We start from the raw sequence: 22,467 nt of genomic DNA, 5'->3' as shown, positions 1-22,467 counted from the left end.
TTGTCTGCGTTTTGGAATATGGAGTATTCTTCAAAAAACAATTCTGTAGGCTGCTTAGGTGGGTATGAGTATTCATTACCCCGAGCAGGAGTTTCAGAATCTTTGACCCAGTGGCTGTTAACTAATGCTTGTGAGCATTCTGACTCATTAGTAAATTTTGTTTACTTAATCTTTTAAAATCAGTCACATGCCATGCCTTAAAGAGTGTAGATTCTTCACTGCTAAGTTAGTCTAACACAGGTGTTAAGCTGTACCCTACATGCTGCCTGTATGAGAATTAATTGGCGCCTTGGGGCTCCAGCAGGGGGTTGTTTCTTCACTGATTGACTGTTAACAACCAGCCAGGCAAGACAAATTTTAAAAGGTCACATAATCTGGTATCCTCTGTCTTTGGCTGACAACTCCATTGTGGAATGGAGACCAGGAGGCAAGAACCAGTTCTGTTACGCCTCTTCTCTTGTTGGTGTCTCTCGCCCCATGGTGGGGATGAGAGAAGGTACCAGCTCTTCTGCTGTCAGACTGTACCTTCCAGTACAGTACCTGAGAATGGCTGATTCATCAGAAATGACCTGGAGGCTACCTGGAAAAAAGGTACCTAAATTCACCAAATTTGAGCAAGGATAGAAAACATATTTGAAGGGTCACTGTTTGCCCACAGTTTTGTGGGCAGGATGGGAGCTTGGGGTGGAGGTTGTGAAAGGACCTTGCTCTCCTTGGAGAAATATGAACCTGGCTTGCCCTTTGCAGTAGCCTCCATAGTGGCATTTTGACTTTTGCTCTGCAGACAGTTTATTTTGGTTTGGAGAGAATCTGACTTTGTCTCACTCCATAATAAATATCAGGAGAGTAAACAGTAGGTTGTGATTTTTGTATCTGGTCTCAGATGTAATTTTGAAATTTGAAATGCTTCTGTATAAATCTAGACTTACTTATACTGTAACATTTAAAATAATAAGAACAACAACAATATTTTGCCACAGGCTGTTACAAGGGACAAAGATAAAGATGGGTTCTTAAAGTGTAGAAAAAATTAAAGAATGGCACATCTAGCAGAATGCATTGGTACCTAAAAAAGTAGTTTCATAGTGGTAGTATATTTTAGGGAAGGATCATTGCACACTTGCTCAGTTCATGCTCTTCTTTCTCTACTGGTTACAGCTAGAAGCAGGATAACTGGGGTAATGTATGTAATATCAAACCAGTCACACTTGCACCACGGAAGTATTTAGTCAACTTTGCAAGAGATACATATCTACATGCTTTAGTTTGTCATTATTATACATACACAGTTCTACAATAACCTCAGTGTATGCTTGTTTGTTTCCCTGTGAGTGTTTAAAGGTACACGTACCCATGGGTATGGAAGTATAATATACAGAAGTTGAAATGTGTTGTAGCCTGAAGGAACAGTTTGTGGAAGCTGCATCTGGATTTAATTAGTGTTTTCAAGAGCACTGTATCTACTGAACAACTGTATTGTTGTAGTTCCCAATTGCAGTTGTAGCTGACTAGAACAGATAACTTTTTCACAGGAAAATACGCAGTCTTTTGGAGAATCTACTTTATGTGGGGAATTTGCCATTGGCTTTGATATAAAAATAATCAGATTCTTGACAGAAATTGAAGAGCAGCCCATCTTTGAGGTTGCTGTAACTATAAGGTGGCAATAGCAATCTTGGCCCATGCACATGGGAAGGTGAACAGCAGTTTCACCTTTAGGGTCTGCATTGCATGCAATACAAATTAAAGCTACCTTCATGGCTGCTCTCCTACATTAAGATCATAGATGGCAGTAGCTATATAGCAATAGCACAGGTTTCTGTGTCAAAATACAGCTTTTTCCTGGCCTGCTTGCAACAGCCCTGTGCAACTAGCACATCCAGTGCTTGGTAACAGACCCTGTTCAACTGGCTTCTGGTACTGTTCCCTGGGCGAGCATTTGAGGAAGCTGGGAGTGCTGAAGGCATACCCAGCCTCACTAGGGACTGCTTCCTGTACACCATATCCTTCTAGAGGGAAAACACTATGGGTTTAGGCTTTATTGGGTGTGAGGAAGGCAAGAAATTTATCTGGATTTGAGTCTTCTATGCTCTTTGTGAGGCTAATGAAGGGATAATGCAAATACATCTGCTTCTCCAGTGCAGCTCTCTCCCCCAACTTCAAGGCTGTTTTCCAGGGTAGGATTCCCTCTAGGCATGGATCAGGGGGATGTGATTGAATTTTCCCTCAAACTGTCAAAGAATTAAAAAAACAGGCTTAAAGAACTGAGTCCAAGTACTCCCCAAATCCTCTAATAAAGAAATAATTTAGTGTGGTTTCCAACATAAGTAAGTGAATGGCCAGGGATTTTCTGAAAAACAGTTCACTCTGAAAGCCTTTTCTTAGTAAGCAAAAATAAAGAAAGTCTATTTAGTTTCTTTGAATCTGTATTACAGACTACTATCTGGTTCTACATTTCACAACAGGAGAAAAATAGACTCCTAGGAAAACACAGTGCAGTTTATTTGATAACAGCCAAAGGAAAGTGGAGAAGTTTTTCCCTGACTGTATTTGAATTTTGCAATAGCATAGGCTCAATCTTACTGTTCCTCTATGAACTCATCTGATTTAGTTTTTACTATGTCAAGGGGGAACTCCTGACCACTGACAACACCTCTGGATACAAGTGAGGATTTAGTCCTTCATAAACACGACTGAAACATTACGACACACTTGTAACATCGACAAATCAAGTTTGGCACAGTACTCTGATAGCATTACAATGAACAGCACTTAATATTTTTCAGATATGTGTTAGATACTATGTGAAACTCTCATCCATTTCCACTAGGAGAGGAAAGTGTGCTGCCTCTTCTGACCCAGGAGTCTAACTCCAAAGCCCGGAGAGGTATATTAAGAAGAGCTGTGTTTTCCGAAGACCAGAGGAAAGCTTTGGAGAAAATGTTTCAGAAGCAGAAGTATATTAGTAAAACAGACAGGAAGAAACTGGCCATTAACCTGGGTCTAAAGGAGTCTCAGGTAAGGAATGAGAGAGCATCTATGACTGACTTTCTTTCTTTGTGAGGAAAAATCTTTGAAGGAAGAAAATGGAACAGCACAGGGGGAGTCAACAGACAGGCAACCACCACTACAGAGAAAAACCCCTTATCTGCAGGGAGGGAGAGTTCCTTGGAGCTGTGAGAAACTGTAGAAGGAAAAATTGTTTAGGGTCATATTACAAAATGTTCCCACTTTACTTACCAATGCACATTTCATGGGATACTTCAGAAGAGTTTGAATTGGCCTACTACAGGACTTCAGAGTTGAGGCATGGATCTAAGACCTCTAGTGAGCTGTTTTTACTGAACAAGTACATTAATGGTGGTGCTGAGTGGCAGTAGCCCAGCCTGAAATGTCAGCAGCCTGACTTTGCTTCAGGTAAAACCAAAAGTGCCTAACTTGAAGAGCACAAAACTTGAAAGAAACTGGGAAAAATGTTTGTGGGGGCATGTAACAGCAGAGAATGAACGTGGAAGCCACCAGCATATGGGATTCTGAAGGTACTGCAGGAGATGCACATCTCTAGAGGACAGCTGAAAGAGTATGAGAGAGTGGAAGTGCTATTTTATTACTTTGCATGATGCAGATGTGAAAGCACTTAGGATTTGTATGGCCAAAGCTGTCTGGAGGACAGAGAAGCCTGGAAATGGCAATGGGATCTCTCATCATCTTTACCTTGGAGGGTAGCTGGCTCCACTTTGCACAGGATGTTAGATTTTGTGGTCTGGAGCGGTTCCTTGCAATCTGAATGATTCTGACTCAATCACAAGCACTGCAACTATAAACAAAAAAGAAGCAGACTGTGATGCTGCTCAGTATGATGAGCAGAGCTCTAATCTCTGCAGGATAAACTGTTTCAATGAAAATGTGCAGTTGCAGTCACCAGGGTGCTGCCTAAAAATTTCCATTATGTAATCAAATTCTTAATGCTACAATTATTTCCTCGAGTTTTTCTTCTGTGTTCCTGATATTCAAGGGAGCCTAGGGAAATTAAAAACAGCACAATGGCACACAGGTAACAACTACCACTACAGGAAAATAAATTCATTCTAATGATAGAACAGATGAAATATGTATCTCTTTTATTTTTTTCCCCCTTATGAAAGGAAGAGCAGTTGCCATAGAGGTGACTCAATTAATTTTCTGTCCAGTTGTGCTGTAGGAACAGTATGTGTTAGCTCAGTCAATGATTCTCAAACATTCCATATCATAGCACCTTCATATCAAGTATCTGAATCCTTGAACTAAAAATAAATATTTAAGGGAAAAGGGAATATGACCTGGATAATTTGATGCCCTCCACCATTTCTCCTCTTCATGTAAAAGCAGTTCCTAGATACACACATTAGGAGCAGATGTTAGTCAGTTAGAGGGTTGAAAGGCTCTGCAGAGGGACCTCGACCGACTGGACAGATGGGCAGAGTCCAATGGGATGGTAATTAACAAGTCCAAGTGCCGAGTGCTGCACTTTGGCTACGGCAATCCCATGCAGAGCTACAGCCTGGGGTCGGAGTGGCTGGAGAGCTGCCAAACAGAGAGGGACCTGGGGGTGCTGATCGACAGCCACCTGAATATGAGCCAGCAGTGTGCCCAGGTGGCCAAGAGGGCCAATGGCATCCTGGCCTGCATTAGGAATAGTGTGGCCAGCAGGAGCAGGGAGGTCATTGCGCCCCTGTACTCTGCTTTGGTTAGGACACACCTTGAGTCCTGTGTCCAGTTCTGGGCCCCTCAGTTTAAGAAGGACATTGAAACACTTGAACGTGTCCAGAGAAGGGCAATGAGGCTGGTGAGAGGCCTTGAGCACAAGCCCTATGAGGAGAGGCTGAGGGAGCTGGGATTGTTTAGCCTGGAGAAGAGGAGGTTCAGGGGTGACCTCATTGCCCTCTACAACTACCTGAAAGGTGGTTGTAGCCAGGAAGGGGCTGGTCTCTTCTCCCAGGCAACCAGCACCAGAACAAGGGGACACAGTCTCAAGCTGCACCAGGGGAGGTTTAGACTCGAGGTGAGGAGAAAGTTCTTCACTGAGCAAGTCATTCATCATTGGAATGTGCTGCCCAGGGAGGTGGTGGAGTCACCATCCCTGGAGGCGTTCAAGAGGAGATTGGACGTGGCACTTGGTGCCATGGTCTAGTCATGGGGTCTGTGTTGATAGGTTGGACTCGATGATCCTCGAGGTCTCTTCCAACCTTAGGTATACTGCGATACTGTGATATTTTGCCAAGCTTTTCCCCAGCATTTCAGAAATGCCTTTGAACACTTGTGCTGAAGTTTTACAACTCAAAGTTTCTGAAAATTTGGTTTTATCTCAAAACACATGGATTCTAGGCAACTGCTGGAAAACTGGAGTCAGGCAGAAAAGAAGTCTTTAAATGCTTACTACCACTGTGTCATAACACACATTTTGAAGCTATATGGTTAAGCTGGTTTTGGCTACGCTTGTGGAGGGAACAGTCAGAATTCTTAGAGCCACTTTCAGATCATCAGTGTATCACTTATTTTTGCTAATGACAATGCTAATTTACTCTGAATCCCTTACTATCTAGAAGGATGTTGCTACAGGAAGTTAGAATAGAATAGACTAGACTAGAATAGAATAGAATAGAATAGACCAGACCAGGTTGGAAGAGACCTTCAAGATCATCACGTCCAACCTATCAACTAATCCAGCCCACCTAATCAACTAAACCATGGCACCAAGCACCCTATCAAATCTCCTCCTGAACACCTCCAGGGATGGTGACTCCACCACCTCCCCAGGCAGCCCATTCCAATGGGCAATCACTCTCTCTATGTAGAACTTCTTCCTAACCTCCAGCCTAAACCTTCCCTGGCGCAGCCTGAGACTGTGTCCTCTTGTTCTACACCTAGCCACTGGGATGTCCTTTCTTCCTGTCTAAGCCAAATATTTGAGCTGGTGAAAGTCAAGGAGAGTGTTTAGTCTTGGTGTTGTAAATAGTGATGGGAAAATCCTCAGATCATGTCAATCAGTCAGCTTCACTGTATCCACCATAATAATGAATAAGGAAGTACCATGAAACTAAGGGGATGGAAAGAGAAAAGCCTTGTTAGAGCGAAGTTATCTAAAGAAAGTACTGTAATAAGCTCTCATTAATTTGCAAACAGGTGAAGATTTGGTTTCAGAATCGAAGAATGAAATGGCGAAACTCCAAAGAAAAAGAAGTGCTTTCAAACAGGTGCCTCCAGGAAGAAGGTCTTCAGGAGAACTACCTCTCACAATCCACCATGAATTTTACCTCCCCATGCCCATCTGTGTGGGAAGTGGCTCAGGAGCAGGCAAGTCCAAGGTGGAGGGAGAATTCTCCAGGAAATTCTGAAAGACTGACTACTACACAACCACCTCCAAGAGCAAATTCATTGCAGAGCCCACTGTATTTGTATCCTAACCAAGACACTGCAAATAAGGCAGTTACATCATCAGCCTGAGGAAATAGGGGCAGTTTGTAAACTGAGTGGAGAGCTCAGGCTTCAAGTGAGCAGTCCTCTAAGACTAACAATATTTGGAAATTGTAAAGCTACCTAGTTGATGCCTCATATATTTGCTGAAGTCTAACCCCATTAAAATGACAAACAGCTAATGATTTAAGAAGTGTTCTTCTATATTCAGTCTTTTCTTGTGTTTTTTCCAGTCTTATACTGACCTTAAAAGTAGGAGCTGATGGTAAGTAAAATAGTGAGCTAAGAGCTTGAAGTTGAAGTCGTGCTCTGATTTATACATCTGTGCTGTATACAATAGTCATTAAAAGCACACTGATAATCATTTTCATCTCTTATTGCAGTTAGACCAATTCATTTCTTCTGTGCACAAGATAAGACTAACTTTTGTTTCCCGTATCATAGCAAGTGGATTTGGGTTCTTCTTGAAACTCATTAATGACACAAGAGGTTCATACAAGATAAACATGAGCATTTTTACTGTGTTTCCTCCATCTGTCCACACCTGTATCAATGTTCAGTTAGTTTTAAATAGCACGGTCACAGGTCAGCTGATAATCCTGGTAAATCATGCAATACTAAAAGATGACCAACCAACCCTATAAAATATTGCCCATTTAAATCCCTCCAATGTGAATGCATACTGGGAAATGCACTTCACTAGCTCCTGTCTTTTCTCCTGTGGATGAACTGTATAACATTCTTAACTCTGAATTTCCATGGCTTTTGTCAGACTGTTAGTGTAATCTCATCTGTTTTGAAACTGCAGTGGCAGTAGGCAGAACTGCAGCCCAACTGCACTAAGCACCAGACTGGAAATTGGAAAAACTGCCACTATGGCCAGCTTGGAGAAGTACTTCAGGAGCTGGAACATCGTGGTAGTCTTGCTCCTGTTTAAACTACTTCCAATAACTACACATTAGCATATGTGTATATCACAGGCTGGACAGTATTCTCTGTAATACAAATAGCCTTATGTAATATTATGTAATAGGGGACTTGAACATCTCCCTTATGAAGAGACACTGAGAGACCTGGGGCTGTTTAGTCTTGAGACGGGAAGACTGAGAGGGGATCTGATCGATGTCTATAAATATCTGAGGGGTAGGTGTCATGTGGATGGGGCCAATCTCTTTTTGGTGGTGCACAGTAATAAGAAAAGGAACAATGGGTACAAACTTGAACATAGACAGTTTCACCTCAGCATGAGGAGAAACTTCTTTACAGTGAGAATGATGGAGCACTGGAATGGGCTGGCCCGGGAGGCTGTGGAGTCTCATTCTCTGGAGACTTTCAAAACCCGCCTGGATACATTCCTGTGCAGACTACCCTAGCAGGTCCTGCTGTGTCAGGAAGGGTGGACTCGGTGATCTCTGAGGGTCCTTTCCATCCTCTAACATTCTGTAATTCCTAAAACTGCTTTACTTAAAGTTATTTGCTTACTTCGTCCACTTCAAGGAAATCGCTCTATGATTTTTTGGTATAGTTTATTGTTTATTTGCAAGGCTTTATAGCTCAAAACAGGAGCTGAACTTTTTTTCTTTATCCTACATTTATGAATGCAGTTGTTGAAAAGAAAGACTAAGGTTATTTTAAGGTTATTTTGGAAAACATGAGTTTACAGGGACTGTTTAATTTCTGGCAGATTAATATATTTTGTAGTCAGAAGAGGTGATTATTATAATCTAGTCTGTCTTTCCTCATCAGACATGCTGTAAGTGCTTCTAATTATTCTTCCCTTGAGCTCCAAAGCTTTTTGAACTGTAATTTTATGTTTTTTAAAGAGTCATCCAATTGTTATTTAACATTCTACCTTTTGATGGGTGATACACTACTCTCCTTATGTTGTAGCATCTAGGAAGTGAAGTTTAGATACATTTGCAGCGATGAAGCTTGTATCATAAACTTCATGCATGATCAGGAGAGCTTTGTATCCTGCTTTGTGTGTGTCCTGCCTTCTGAGTGGCCAACTGTGCATCCCTAGTCTTGCACTATACATTATTGTTTGCATGTGATTTCCTGTGCTTCTTTGAAAGAAAGAAGGAATTACATGAAAATTAACAAGTCATCTCTTCCCATGGCTACAAACCCTGAACTGCCTCGAAACCTACCCTCAAGGCACTTGAACACATTTAGTATGCCTTGTGTTACATATTATTTACTAACATGAGTTTGTTCCTATCTTGTAATTGGGTTCTAGAACTAACTCCTATTCTTCCTAAAACCTTTAGGGATGGGCAGGCAGAGTGCATACACAAAGGGATGAATTTACTATCCAGTTGTCCTGTTGAGGTTGATCTGTTCAGGATCTCCTGTTCAGGAGTTGATCTGCTGGAGGGTAGAGAGGCTCTGCAGAGGGACCTCGACAGGCTGGACAGATGGGCAGAATCCAACAGCATGAGATTTAACACATCCAAGTGCCGGGTTCTGCACATTGGCCACAGCAACCCCATGCAGTGCTACAGGGCTGGGGTCAGATTGGCTGGAGAGCAGCCAGGCAGAGAGGGACCTGGGGGTACTGGTCGATGGCAGGCTGAACATGAGCCTGCAGTGTGCCCAGGCAGCCAAGAGGGCCAATGGCGTCCTGGCCTGCATCAGGAACAGTATGGCCAGCAGGAGCAGGGAGGTCATTCTGCCCCTGTACACTGCACTGGTTAGGCCACACCTCGAGTACTGTGTCCAGTTCTGGGCCCCTCAGTTTAGGAAGGATGTTGACTTGCTGGAACGTGTCCAGAGAAGGGCAATGAAGTTGGTGAGGGGTTTGGAACACAAGCCCTATGAGGAAAGCCTGAGGGAGCTGGGATTGCTCAGCCTGGAGAGGAGGAGACTCAGGGGTGACCTTATTGCTCTCTACAACTACCTGAAGGGAGGTTGTGGACAGGCGGATGATGGTCTCTTCTCCCAGGCAGCCAGTACCAGAATAAGAGGACACAGTCTCAGGCTGCGCCAGGGCAGGTTCAGGTTGGATGTTAGGAAGAAGTTGTATACATAAAGAGTGATTGCCCATTGGAATGGGCTGCCCAAGGAGGTGGTGGAGTCGCTGTCATTGGAGATGTTCAGGAGGAGACTTGATGGGGTGCTCGGTGTCATGGGTTAGCTGTTTGGGTGGGTTGGATTGGTTGATAGGTTGGACGCGATGATCTTGAAGATCTCTTCCAACCTGGTTTGGTTTATTCTAAATAAAGGTCATAGTCCTGCTCTGACTAGCTCCTACATGAAGGACCAATAAGTGTTGGTGGCCCAGATTCTTGTGAAATAGCATTTATTAGTGGCTGCCTGCAATGAAAGGCATGCAGGTATTTCCAAATTACCATCAAGTGATCAAGTAGAGGTGTGTTTGTGTGGGTATTCATTGGTGCTTCCTGTTTTGGAGGAAATTAGTATATTGTGGGTGTGATTGGGGTTTTCTCATTTCACCTCAGGGGAAAGGAAGACTTCACAGCTGCTCATATTCTTTTACTGCAAGTCAGTTGAACATCAGTGTCAGAAACAGTTCTGGAGAGAGGAGATGGAATTCAGAATGCTTCCTTGGAAATTTTTCAATTGATGGTGTTGCAAGCACCAAATGTGAACTTCTGTCAAAACTCTGAGCTGATGTGTTAAGCAGAATACATCTGAAAGATGTCTTACTGAGGGAAAGATCAAGCAAGGCTCCTGCAGAATTAGTTTCACAGTGATAATATGTGTTTCAAATTGAGCAAGTTCTGGTTTCACCATAGCCTATTGAAATTTACACCATCTCATGGACCTCCAAATCTCTTAACACCCCCTCACAGTATTTTTGTTCTATAGCTAGAATAATGCTTCAGTATGCCAGATGAAAACATTCTTTACTTGAAAATGCTGATCAAGCTTTCTTAAAAACCCTAAAAATAAGCATGTGAATTTTGGATTATACCAAAAATAGTATTCATTCAAGTAGTCACAATGGATTTAGGCTCATGACACATACAACCTATGAACTGACAGAACCCTCATCTACTGTAAAAGTAGCACAGCAAGCTTCGGGCAGTTGAGGAGGCTCCTGCAGTGAGCCTTCTTGAGCCAGGTAATAGGCAGCTCTACCTGAGGGAATGCAATACTGGACCTGATGGTCACAAATGCAAGTAAACTCATCTGTGATGTCAAGACTTGGGGTGGACTGGGATGAACTGATCATGCACCAGTGGAGTTTGCAGTCCTAAGGAATATGGGACAGACAAAACTTACAGTTGGGACTCCAAATTTTAGGAAAGCAAACTTCCATCTCCTTAAGGAATTAGTCAGTAGGACCCCAGGGGAAAGGATCCTCATGGACAGGGGAGCAGAGCAAAGCTGGCAGATCTTTAAGGACATCTGTACAGTGCAAGAGCTTTTGATTCCCAAGTGTATGAAATCAGGTAAGTAAGGGAAGCGACCAGAATGGCTGAAGAAAGACACGGTGGTCAAAATAAAGACCAAAAGGAAACTGCACAGGTAGTGGAAGCAGGGACAGGGAAGAGTTGTAGGAGCACTGACTGGCCCTGTAGACATGAGGTCAGAAAGGCCCAGGCATGGCTAGAGCTGAACCTGACAAGGGAAGTGAAGAATAACAAAAAAGGCTTCTACAGGTACATCAACAAGCAAAGAAAGGTTGAAGGGAGCAATCTCCTTCTGAGGAGTGAGAATGGAGAGCTGGTGTCAACAGACGAGGAGAAGCCTGAGGTACACTCAATAACTTTTTTGCCTGAAAACCAGCTGAGATAACGAGAACCAAGATAATGAGGAGAGTCAATTAAGGCTTGTTAAAAGAATTTTGTATAAGGGTGTTTTTTTTCATAGTATGTTCACCATGTTGGTGCATTTGCTTTCTGGGGGTGACTGGGGCTGATGTGCTGGGGCCTGGTTACATGAGTTCGATAAAACCTTATGCACTTGTACTTGATGTGCTCCTTCTGGTGGTGCATATCACCTCAGGGGCATGGATTAGTGCTGTCATATGGATGTACTGTCATATTATGATATGGTTATTCCAGTGACCACTTGGTTTAGATGTAATCTCACCCAATGGATGGGCTGAGTCTTGTTGAGAGTGATGCAAGTCTTTCCCAAGACTACCACCTGGACATCAGCCCTGAGGCTGGGTAATTATGAGTGGCAGGGTGGTTGGAGTGTATGGGCATGTGCCTAGGATAGTGGTCATCTCTGGTGTTTTGGAATTTCAGCCCTGAGCAAGTGCAAAATCCTGACAAGCTGGTAAAACGTTTGGAAAAGGTCTGTTGTCAGACCAGAAGTTCCTAAGAGATACAAATCGCTGTGATGTGCTGGGGCCTGGCCCTTGCCTATTGAGCCATTCTCATCAGTGTTCAGAGTGCTCAGGACCAAGAGATGGTCTCTGGACCTACAGACAGACCAGCAGGCACTGTGACTACTCAGACCCCAACAGCAGGCATGCCAGGTGCACCAGAGAACCAGCCTGTGCCAGTATCAGTCACTTCTGTATGGAAAAAGAAACATGGAAGGAAAACATTTCATCTTGCAAAGGATGAGAATGAATAAGGGTCATCACGGGAGCAAAAGGAAGAGCCAGAAGTGGTCACTTGGTCTTTATTTCTGGCCTTGAAAGATGGCAAAGGATGAACAGTGGATGAAATGATTAGCAGGCTCTGGTAATATGAGGGAAATCCCTCTTTCTCTGTACAGGCCTGTGTTTCATCTGTGAAGAATCTCTCTTGGGAGGTCCATCAACTCAAAAAGAATGTGTCCTGTTCCCCACCTGTATGGTACCATGTTTCTGCTATAAGGAGCAGATGCTTCTGTATCTAAAGGAGAGAATCTGGGAGGTACAACACACCACAGTGTACTCTGGGGTTTTGCTTATGTGACCATGGGGAGGACATAAGGAAGTGGGATGGAAAACCTACTTCAGTCCTAGCTGTGCGAGTCTGTGAATTACAAGGAGAGTTTCCCCAGAAGTACACTGTCCCAGTTTCCAGTGGAAATTGCCCCAAAAGAGCAGGAGAACTGACACTGCTTCTGATCTTCTCAAGAGACTTTTAAAGCTTCTTCATGAGATGTGATTCTAGTTAGAATTAGAGGGGCCCTAACTCCAACCAGATGGAAGAGAGGCACAGATGGGTTTATTGGACTGTATGGAACCAATGGCTTGGCAAGCTGAACCTGTGAGGATAAAGCTTTAGGAGATACAGGTGCACAGTGTACTCTAATACCATCAAACCACAAGGGGTGAAACCTGGCTGTATTTCTGGTGTGACAGAGTTCCCAACAGCTGGATGTGTTGGAAGCAGAGCACAGGAATGCAGGCCACAGTTTACTTTCACTTGGAAGGGTAGAAGGAATTACTGGAATTGACTGCCCCAGGGGTGGAGACACAGCCCCCCCATTTGGACTGATCATGGACTGATGCAGACTATGCTGGACCAGGGTGGAGTTCCGGAGAATCTGCAGTAATAAGCTTGTTGTGTACCACAAGGCGACCTCATTTTGGGTGAGAATGGACAGTAAATGGTGTATGTTGGTGTCTGATGTTAATTGTTGCTGGGTATGATGTAGATGGTATAGAATAAGGTGTGGAGAATGTCATGGGTTTAGCCAATGCTGTGCTGTGCTGGTATTTTATACCATGCTTATGTCATACCAGCTTTAAAATGAAAGTGAGCAAAGCATCATGAGGCTTGTAGTTGGGATTGTAACATGAGAAGCTTCTTGTTTCTTGTTGCTGCTCCAGTTTCCAGTTTGGGAGTGTTGGTCTTTTTTCTGATGGGTTGGCTGTGGGCTCGTGGGGTGGAGGAGTCATTTTATTGCTGGCTTCTGCTACTGCTTCAGCTTCACCTTTTGCTGTGCTTTTCTGTGAAACAGGCTAAGGTAACTGTGCATTGTATCATTCCATTAAACCCTCCTTGTCTTCAACTTGGGCCTTTTTGTGTTACTTTCCCTCCCAGTCTGTGCAGGGAGGGAGTTTGCTTGTGAGAGTGGGCTGTCTTAAACCAGGACAGTGACAATTTCCTCTTAAAATGTGTCACAAATGACACAGATTATGCCAGCCTACAGCAGGCACAACCGCAGTCACATTTTGTAGTGGGTAAACAACTGTGGACATGACAGGCTTAGCTACCTCTCCACGGGCTGCGTACAGCACTGCTAACAGCTGAATTTGCTGACCACACCTGTGTCAGCATTTACACTTTGGTTGTGCAGATTTATGGTATGAAATAATTTTCTAAATGTTCTCCTGTTCTTACTGGTTCTTTGCCAAACAGGAATTACTTGTTATGATCTGCTGAGAACAGGACTGCTCTAAGGCACAAAACTGCACTGCTGACTTCAGTGTCAGAACATAGTACAGCGGTCAAATGTCGTTCCTGAGCTGCAGTAATGCATCAGATTTGGTTTATCTGCTGTGATTTACTACTACTGCGTTTTAAATGCAGTTGCTGTCACTGTAGCTACACAGCTCCTCTGATGAATATGTTCCACAGTCAGAAGACAGACATAAATTAAGTACATTCATATGCTTCAGTACCCTCTACCAGTAAGGCTGTTACTGATTTTCACAAACCAGAAGGAAGATCAAATCAGTTTCAAGCAACTTAGCCACAAATTCAGTGCCTTAAGAAAGGACTGGAGAGGAGCTGGGGTCCAGTTAACTTGAGACTTAGCTTTGGACTATGGGGAGACCAAAACAACCCCAGCAGAGAAAGGTTCACAGTGCATGAATTGCCATTGACTGTAGAAGTCTTGAATGACTCTGCTTCTAAGTTACATGTCTGGTAACTGCTGCTATCATCAGATAAACCAAAGCACATAAACCTGGGGTTGAGGAGCTCCCCGTGGAGGCTGGCACCTAAATTAATGGCCAGAAAATGGCAACTCCCCCTCATGGTTTTCTGTAGATTCTGGTGGTAATCCTAAGCAGTGAAGCAGCACCTGGTGGATGGGGATGTCACAAGGGAACATCTCACCGGTGATCTTCCTGTACTCATCTAAACACACAGCAATCTTGCCTTTTATAAACATCCAACTCTTGAGGGATTCTTAACTGTTTGCAAGCCGGTTTAATTCACATGTCAGCATTTGAATGTAATATGGGACAGCTGAATGTTAATGTATATCATTCAAACATGAGTGTTTCCATTTGTTTCTGTTTTGTTACTGTATAGGTTTAGATAGTTAAGGCACAAGTGATATCTGTAACTTAATCATGCCAATGTCAGCACATAGCAGATTCAGTCTAAATTTAGGATATACTATCAAAACCATTTAGCACATTATGAGAAGTACAAACTGAACTGTCACTCACTGACAGTGTCTCTGTCATATGCTACATTGTGAAAAAAAAAATGAAAAGGTTAGGTAAGAAAATAACTTACAAAAGCAGCTTTTAATACCTGAAAAAATTAATTGGACTGCACAAAAATGTCAATATTCTGGGGTTATCCTTTAATGTTTCATAGACTAAGGTTTGAAGAATCACAGTGTCACAGTATCACAGTATCACAAAGGTTGGAAGAGACCTCAAAGATCGAGTCCAGCCACAGACCTCATGACTAGACCATGGCACCAAGTGTCACATCCAATCCCCTCTTGAACACCTCCAGGGACAGTGACTCCACCACCTCCCTGGGCAGCACATTCCAATGACAAACGACTCGCTCGGTGAAGAACTTCCTCCTCACCTCGAGCCTAAACCTCCCCTGACACAGCTTGAGACTGTGTCCCCTTGTTCTGGTGCTGGTTGCCTGGGAGAAGAGGCCAACCCCTTCCTGGCTACAACCACCTTTCAGGTAGTTGTAGAGGGCAATGAGGTCACCCCTGAGCCTCCTCTTCTCCAGGCTAAACAATCCCAGCTCCCTCAGCCTCTCCTCATAGGGCTTGTGCTCAAGGCCTCTCCCCAGCCTTGTTGCCCTTCTCTGGACACATTCAAGTGTCTCGATGTCCTTCTTAAACTGAGGAGAAATAACAGATTATTATTATTATTATTATTATTATTATTATTATTATTATTATTATTAAATGTATTTGGCTGACAAGGAAAGTTAATGGAACCGTGTTGTTCCACACATGGCAATTACACCTGTAGGACTTACCTATAAGATCCACTGTTACAGATTGTTACCTGAGCCCAGCATTTAACTGGAAGTCAATACAGATGTTTTGATTTCTCTTTAATTTGCAGAGATGTTTCTCCTAAGTGAATATTCTCAGATGCAAGTGATACATTCTCAAAATTTCAAAGCAGTTGACTGTAGCACACAATTTTACATTTTCAGGTATTCTTGAAGAGAACTCGTAGAGGAGACTATTCCTCTGCGTAGGAAGCAACCATCACTGGTATTTCTGTTTGAGGCATCTGTCGCCTTAGAGAAAAATGTGCCCTTTTGAGCCCACCGCTCAGGGGTTTTCCTAATCGTAAGAGGAAGCAAGGCAATGCCAGCAGTATAAGAAGGCTTTTGTTTTGCCAACACACCTGGTGTCAGACAAAGGCGAGCCATGAAATACAAGTCTAATGAGTATGAATGACTGTGGATAGTATTTAGGTGCATTGTTGTTCCGCCTGTGGCACCTGCTTCCTCATTTTCCCTATTTTTGCATTTCTAGGGAGTGTGTATATTTTCGGTAACACACCCGCTTCCTCATTTTCTCTATTTTTTGCATTTCTCTGCAGCAAACCGCACTCAGGGTTTTACTCTTTGAAGGAGAAGAGAATTATTATTATTGTTATTATGATCTGCTGCATTTGCAATGTGTTTTCCACCTCACCCCCTGCCACCACCTCTGGGATGTATTTCCAGCTACGGCGGTTCCTAGTATCCGTTACGGTTGATTTCCGAGTCATCTTGCAACTCGCTCTGAGAGCCACCAAAGGGGCCCGCGGGGACACGGCCGCCTCCACCTCCCGCCGACCGGGCCCTGCGGCGCCGCCTGAGACAGCGCGGGGCGCAGCGCCTCAGCCCCAGCCGCGGGTCCTCGGGCAGCGAGTCGGAGCTTGCGGGGGACAGTGCTGGTACCGGAGGGAGCTGCCTTCCGACAGCCTCCTTTGGCCCAGAAACACCTCGCTTGTCTTTCACCTTTCGCTGTCTTTCACTTCTGATGCAGGGCCGCTGGTGCGGATCTGCCGTGCGCGACGCCGTCTTGGCCGGGATAAGGCGGGATTACTCCTAGCGCCGTTTTCCTCCTTAGTGAACATCTGCTCAGTTTCGGCATTCCAGGGGCCGCAATAACCCCCTGATAGCATGGAACACACACAACGCCAGCATGCTACTGTGTTCTGGGGTTGCAACGAGTTAAATGCTTTAGGGATGAACTGCTGCTACATCTTCTGTGAATGCGGACGAATGCAGACAGCGCGGGCATCCTTCTCTGCTTCTGTCCGTTTACCCGGGGGAGTCTTCCTTTACTGTCTGTGCCTTGTTTCCAGACTTTCTCCAGAATTTACATTTAAATGCTGCTATTTTGATAGGTGTTTGTAGTGTCTCACTGCCTAAGGAGTTGCACCTAGCAACTTCTTCGGGGCAGACATCGTATAACCCCTTGCATTTCTACCATACCTGGCACAACAGGGACCATATGTGAGTTGTGAACACTCCCAGCTTAGTAGCTGAGAAACTACATCAACTGTCTACTAGATATTGGATATCTGAGGAGATCAGCGATTATGGAATTGTAATTGAAAAGGTCATTCCTTTGTTCTGCATAAACATTTCTTTGAAACATGTTCCTGCTGAATTTCTCAAGCCCAAATCCAGTGTTGTTATTAAAAAATTATCAGCATTTTACTTTCCATTCTTGGCAGACTGAGTTTCAGCTGCTGTCAACAACCATCAAGATCAGGAGAGGCCAGAAAAGAGCATTCAGGGATTAAATAGTTGAGGATATTTTCCTGGTTGGAGTTAGGACAGTACAAATTCTGATACATGATTTTGTCAGCTGTCTTTTCTCAGTAGCTTCACTTACTGAAATTAACAGTGTCAACTTCTGGTAGTGATAACCCTCAATACTTCTAGTTATACCAAGGATTGGTGTGCTGAACATCACTGCTAAATCTTGTTACTGCTTTGGGGTGAGGAGTAAAAAGCTTCAGCTGCAAGGGAGGAGCAGACATGACAGGTAACCCTAAACTGACCGGTCAGGTATTCCATTCTACATATGTCATATTCAGTATGAAGCTGAGGGATCACAACAGTCAAGTTCTCTTTTTCAATGGCCAGCATCCAAGGAGGATTCTGTCCATTCTGTCTTTGAACCCAATCCATGAGTTCCTCAGTCCAGTTCTATAATCCATCTCCTGAATCTGGTTCCTGCCTGCTGGCTGAGTCTGAGACATCTGCCATAGCATCAGTGGTGATGGCGACTAATTGCCATCAGGGGTGTTTGGTTTGATACTGGGTTTGTATCTATTTAGTTTTGTTACTATTTCCATTAAAGTAGTTCTAGTTTTCTTTTCCAATTAATCTCTTTCCTGTATTCCTTTCCCCCCCACACCTTTGGGAAGGGTGAGAGGGACTCACAGACAGCGTCTGTCATTTAGTGGCCAGCCCAGCCCTAAGCCTTCACAAATATTTAAGATAAATCCATTTTGATTGTAAGTGCCTGTTCAAATGGCTCATTTGGGATTTGAATGCAAGAATGTTTTGGTCTAAAACCTGCCACTCCACTGCTGGGAAAATGCGATTGCTGTGAAACAACTACTTTGTGAACATAAAAGCCTGCTATGGGCCTTGCAGTTACATGAACTGACTGACAGCACAGCAATACCACTCCTCAATATTTGCAATATTCTGCAGGTATGTCTGTATAAGGGGGGGGGGACATTTTTTGTTTTTTTACATAAAAATATACTTTATTGATAATACATAGATGTATTTGTACCAAGGTTTAACAAACTGAATTTCACTTTCAACTATCTATACATCTAGACTGTGTGAATTACCCATAACATAGTCTGTCACAGTGTAATGTGCAAGGACGTTTATTTGTCTACTGTTGGAGTATCTGGTGAGTTAACCCACACACAAACATGATGCTTTATTTAATGTTTCATCTGCACAGGTCAACTGTGTCAAGTAGCTGCCAAATAATTTCAAACCCACTTTCCTATTAAAATGACTGTAAATGTGATCATTTATAAATTCTGTTCTTTCATCTGTATATACAGCATGCTGAAGACTACTTGTCAAGAGATAACAACTCAACAGCTATTTTCTGGCATAGTTCTACATTTAAGAATTTTTAAGTAGCTCTGTACTTTGTTGGAGTCTCTCCTGAAACAGTGAATAAAGTCCGAGTCACTCATCACGTTTGCCTCATTACTAATTGATAATCCAGCAGCTTCAGCTGATGTAATTCCATGTAATGAATTGCTGATGATCCCCATTGACTGCATCTATATTGAAAACAGTAAAAGAAGTACAAGTCATAACTACACACAAAATACATCTTTAAAATACCAGTGCAGCAGTCAGCTGAGGCATCACTGTGTTGGACTGTTCCACTTCAGACCTTTCCCTTACATACTGAAGATATACACAAAGCTGCTTATATAGGATAACAATGCCTTTTAATTTTAACAGTATCTATACAACCTTTAGACTAACCTGAAATGATCTGATATACTAGTCTAATAATTGACATATGATCTGCCAGAACTTGGAATGGAGTTTTGAAACTGCTTTGTGACTGGCATCTGTCTTGAAGAACTTATTGTAGCAGAAAATTGTTGCCTGAAGAAGGAGCTCTTTGCAGCAGACAGCACTAATACTTGAATTATTTAGAATGCAAATCCAAATACAACTGAAAACAATCATTAAGTATTTGTCAGGGTGTACCCACATCTCCTCTACTGCCCTAGAAAACTTGAGTCATTACTGACTTGTATATGAAGCTGTAAATGGTTCTAGTCTTGTTATTTGTGTCTTTCTTTCATATGTTTCATATAAATAAAGCATTGCTTATGCATATGGACATAATCTACATATCTGCCAATCCATAAGCTAAGTCACATCATTTGGCTGAAAAATTCCTGTCCCTCTAAAGAAGTCCAGTGTTGCTGGGCCAGAGCCTATGCTAGCACTAAGTCTACAGCCCAAATGAGAGCAGATACTACAGCCCGCTGCCCTTAAATCATGACTGGTATAAGTAAAAGCTGCATAAAAAATCTTGCCTTTTCTGTTACTTTCTCAACTCCAGTCTTCAGCTCGTGTACCATGTTGCTGATTTGCTTAGCTTTGCTAAGGCTGTCATCAGGTAGCTCTTGAAGGTGCTCAATGTGCTGGTTGAAGTGGGAAAGTGGTTCTTTCCAGGCTTGCAAAAGCTTCAGTATCAAATGAGTTAGTTCTTCTCTCTTATAAATGAAAACATTTTCTCTGTTAGTTTGCAACGGGTCATATGAACACTGTGAGACAGCCTCACTGTGAAAACTCAGCAGGATTAAAATTTACATCTGCAATTTAGTAGTTTTAAAACATCAAAACTGAAGGGCCACTCTGGTTGTTTTGAGTGTAAGCAACACTCAAACATTGGTTTTTGTCTTGTTTTCAGCTTTCTTAGACTCCTAAGATCTGTAATAACTAAAACTGTGATTACAGCATTAGCAAAATGGTGGCATTCCTGTCAAACTTGGAACTGAAAAAAATTCCAGTAACTCCTAGATGTCTCAAGAGCCCCAGAAACATCATCTAGATGTCTCTGTTTGCTGGTACAGAAGTTCACGTGTTTCCTCACACTTGCTGTGGTTATAGCTGTATCGGTTAGAGGCTGGCTGTGGATACACTTCCCAGAAAGCGGCTAGTGGTCAGGATGGTTGCTTCCCCACCAGCAACTCGATGGCCTTAAGACCTCTCTTATGATTTCAAAAGTAAGGTTGACTGGTTAAAGCTGTATGAAGCAAGTAGGGCCTTATTTCCCACTGCCTTTTCAGGGGAGCTTCTAAACCTCTTGGGGGAAGCTCCTCACACCACCACAGTCAAAGAGCAAAGCGTTAATATTTGTCTTCATCTGTCTCCTCCTCCACAAGTTTCTCTCACTGCTGTATACTTGCCTTTACAGTCTCTTCTATACTAGTAATGATTTTTTCCCTCTTTGCTATTACATCTAAACCAATTTGCTACTCATTTCCCCTTACCCAACTACTGATTCAGAGATAATGACAGTTATTTCTTTCTCTTGATTGCTTTTTGTACTTTCCAGTGACACTGATTAATTTACCTTATCTGTCACATGCATAGATTTCTAAGTTACTGTTCCACAGAGACTGCCACAACAAAATCAAAGGGATGTCTGTCTGCCAGTCATTTGGATGAAGCATTACTGCAATGCCTCTATTATAGCTAATAAATATGATTTAAGCATATAGAACCATAAACATTTTTGTTAACACAACAAACTTAGGATTTGTATGCAATACCTCTGTGATGTGCACCTGTTTAGGGTCAAAATTTACCAGCTTCTTCAAACTGCTGCTGAAGCAATGGAGGCATAAAAGTCTATCTATCTTCACCCTGACTGGGGTGGGGGACCACTACAGTGTGATGGGTGAGACATTTTGGGGGCTCTGACAAGACTAAGGGTAGTTTCCCTTTCTTCAGTCCCCTCCCAATCCCCCAACCCCACGGAGCCCGTCCTGTTTCTGTCCGCCACGCCGTCCCCCCTCTTACCGGGATTTTTTGGGCATATTCTTTGCCATTGGGGGTCAGCATCCCCGACGTGTGGCACTTCCGAGCGGGCCTTCCCAGCTCGTTGTCACGGGCAGGAAAGTGTTTTTCCTACGAAGGAAGAAGACCTAAAGACACACTTAGAGCAGCCCCCCAGTTCCGCCGGCAGCCGCTTCCAGGGTAGCGGTACCCAGGTCTGCGGGGCAGCGGGACCTGCCAGGTACTCACCAGCTCGGCATAGAGCGCCGTGGAGAGGCTGTGGATCCTGCCCGAGTGCCGGATCACCCGGTCGAAGAGATCAGCCACTGTTAGGAGGCGGCAGCCGGCGTCCCTCGGTGCGCAAACCAGCAGCCACAGCAGCGCCAGCGCCGCAGCGGCACCTGCGGATAGCCCGTTCGCGTCGTGGGGCGCGGAGCGTCGGGTGGGGCCGTCTGGCCCGGCCTGACTCGGTCCCCTCCACCCCATCCCATTCCATTCCCTTCCGCCCCGCTCCCTCTCTGCTCGCCGCCCTCACCTGCTCGCCCAGCCGCTTGGGCGAAGGCCATGGCGCCGCAGAGTCCGCTGTCCAGCGCGGAGCGGCTCCTTGCCCCCTATATATATGCGAGTCGGGCTGTGCATGGGGTGGGTTTCCCTGTCATGATGGATCCCTCCCTGCCGTGCGCACCCTGCGGCCGCCGTGAGCAAACCGCTCGGAGCGGGACGGGCGGGAGCACCCGTTGCTCCGAGGGGACCAGGCTCGCCCCCGGCACGCAGGACCCAGCAGAATGGGTCTCCCTGGCTGCGTGATGGGACTGCCATTTATCTCCGCAGCACACTCCTGCCGCCGGGACACTGCAGTGCTGAGGTCGGTGTCGCCCGTGGGCAGACCGTGGGGGGGCCTCCTGCTCCCGCACAGATGTGTCGTGGCCAGCCCTATACCATCATCAGGTCCATTGCTGTCGAGGGGTAGCGATGTGAGAAGCGAGACCTGGCAAATGCTCTTGTCAGTGATAATGGGAGGTGTATATAAGGATAGCAATGGACAATGGGAGGTGTATTCAAAGATAGCGATGGACAACATGAGAAGCCTGGCTTTGATATTTATCTCGTAACCATCTCGTAATCACTGTTAAGATTGAAATCTGCTTTCCCTGTTCCCTCACAGGCAGTCAGAGGTAAAGCCACTGAAGATGTGACAGCATGAGTGCTGGTGCATGCATGGCTAAAGATGTTCGGGGCTGTCCCATGTGGATAATAGCTTAAGGAAGTAACACAGCAAAGCATTCGGATCAGGATCAGCAAAGAACTGAGGACTTGACTGATCCTGAGCAACCCTACCAGTCATAAAAAGAAAGCTGAGATGTTTGTC

General features: G+C 44.1%; 2 protein-coding genes across 3 annotated transcripts in view; one reads left to right on the top strand and one right to left on the bottom strand.

Moving 5' to 3' along the window:
• Window positions 1-16,330, top strand: part of DBX2 (developing brain homeobox 2) — a 35,431-nt gene extending 19,101 nt beyond the window's left edge. Inside the window, exons 3-5 of one of the 2 annotated variants that reach the window (XR_010992132.1) lie at window positions 2,831-3,018; window positions 6,163-6,718; window positions 16,136-16,330. Coding sequence is in view for 1 of the 2 variants with exons in the window: in XM_068170307.1 (XP_068026408.1) it covers window positions 2,831-3,018; window positions 6,163-6,483 (509 nt within the window). In the remaining variant the exon portion in view is untranslated. Of the gene's footprint in view, window positions 1-2,830; window positions 3,019-6,162; window positions 8,952-16,135 lie in introns of those variants that run through there. The other variant, XM_068170307.1, reaches the window with a different exon arrangement.
• A 2,007-nt stretch (window positions 16,331-18,337) lies between these two features.
• Window positions 18,338-21,849, bottom strand: LOC137454593 (prolactin-like). Its single transcript, XM_068164696.1, has 5 exons — window positions 21,634-21,849; window positions 21,348-21,499; window positions 21,123-21,230; window positions 19,631-19,810; window positions 18,338-18,853 (listed from the first exon to the last, which is right to left on the bottom strand). The coding sequence occupies exons 1-5, from the start codon at window positions 21,662-21,664 to the stop codon at window positions 18,659-18,661; spliced, it is 666 nt and encodes a 221-aa protein (XP_068020797.1). The 5' UTR covers window positions 21,665-21,849; the 3' UTR covers window positions 18,338-18,658.
• Window positions 21,850-22,467: the final 618 nt, after the last annotated feature.

This window comes from Melanerpes formicivorus, unplaced genomic scaffold (genome assembly GCF_026170545.1).
Source record: "Melanerpes formicivorus ecotype bairdi unplaced genomic scaffold, bMelFor1.0.p_v2 SCAF_3, whole genome shotgun sequence".
NCBI lineage: Eukaryota > Metazoa > Chordata > Aves > Piciformes > Picidae > Melanerpes > Melanerpes formicivorus.
This window is presented reverse-complemented; position numbering and strand designations above follow the sequence as displayed.

What these genes read in the sequence shown, in the direction of transcription:
- LOC137454593 (XM_068164696.1), bottom strand. Translation starts at nt 21,664, where the DNA reads ATGGCCTTCGCCCAAGCGGCTGGGCGAGCAG. An exon ending in AATATGCCCAAAAAATCCCG is followed by an intron (nt 19,811 to 21,122) that starts GTAAGAGGGGGG and finishes TTCATTTATAAG; the next exon opens with AGAGAAGAACTAACTCATTT. An exon ending in TTGAGAAAGTAACAGAAAAG is followed by an intron (nt 18,854 to 19,630) that starts GCAAGATTTTTT and finishes TTTTCAATATAG; the next exon opens with ATGCAGTCAATGGGGATCAT.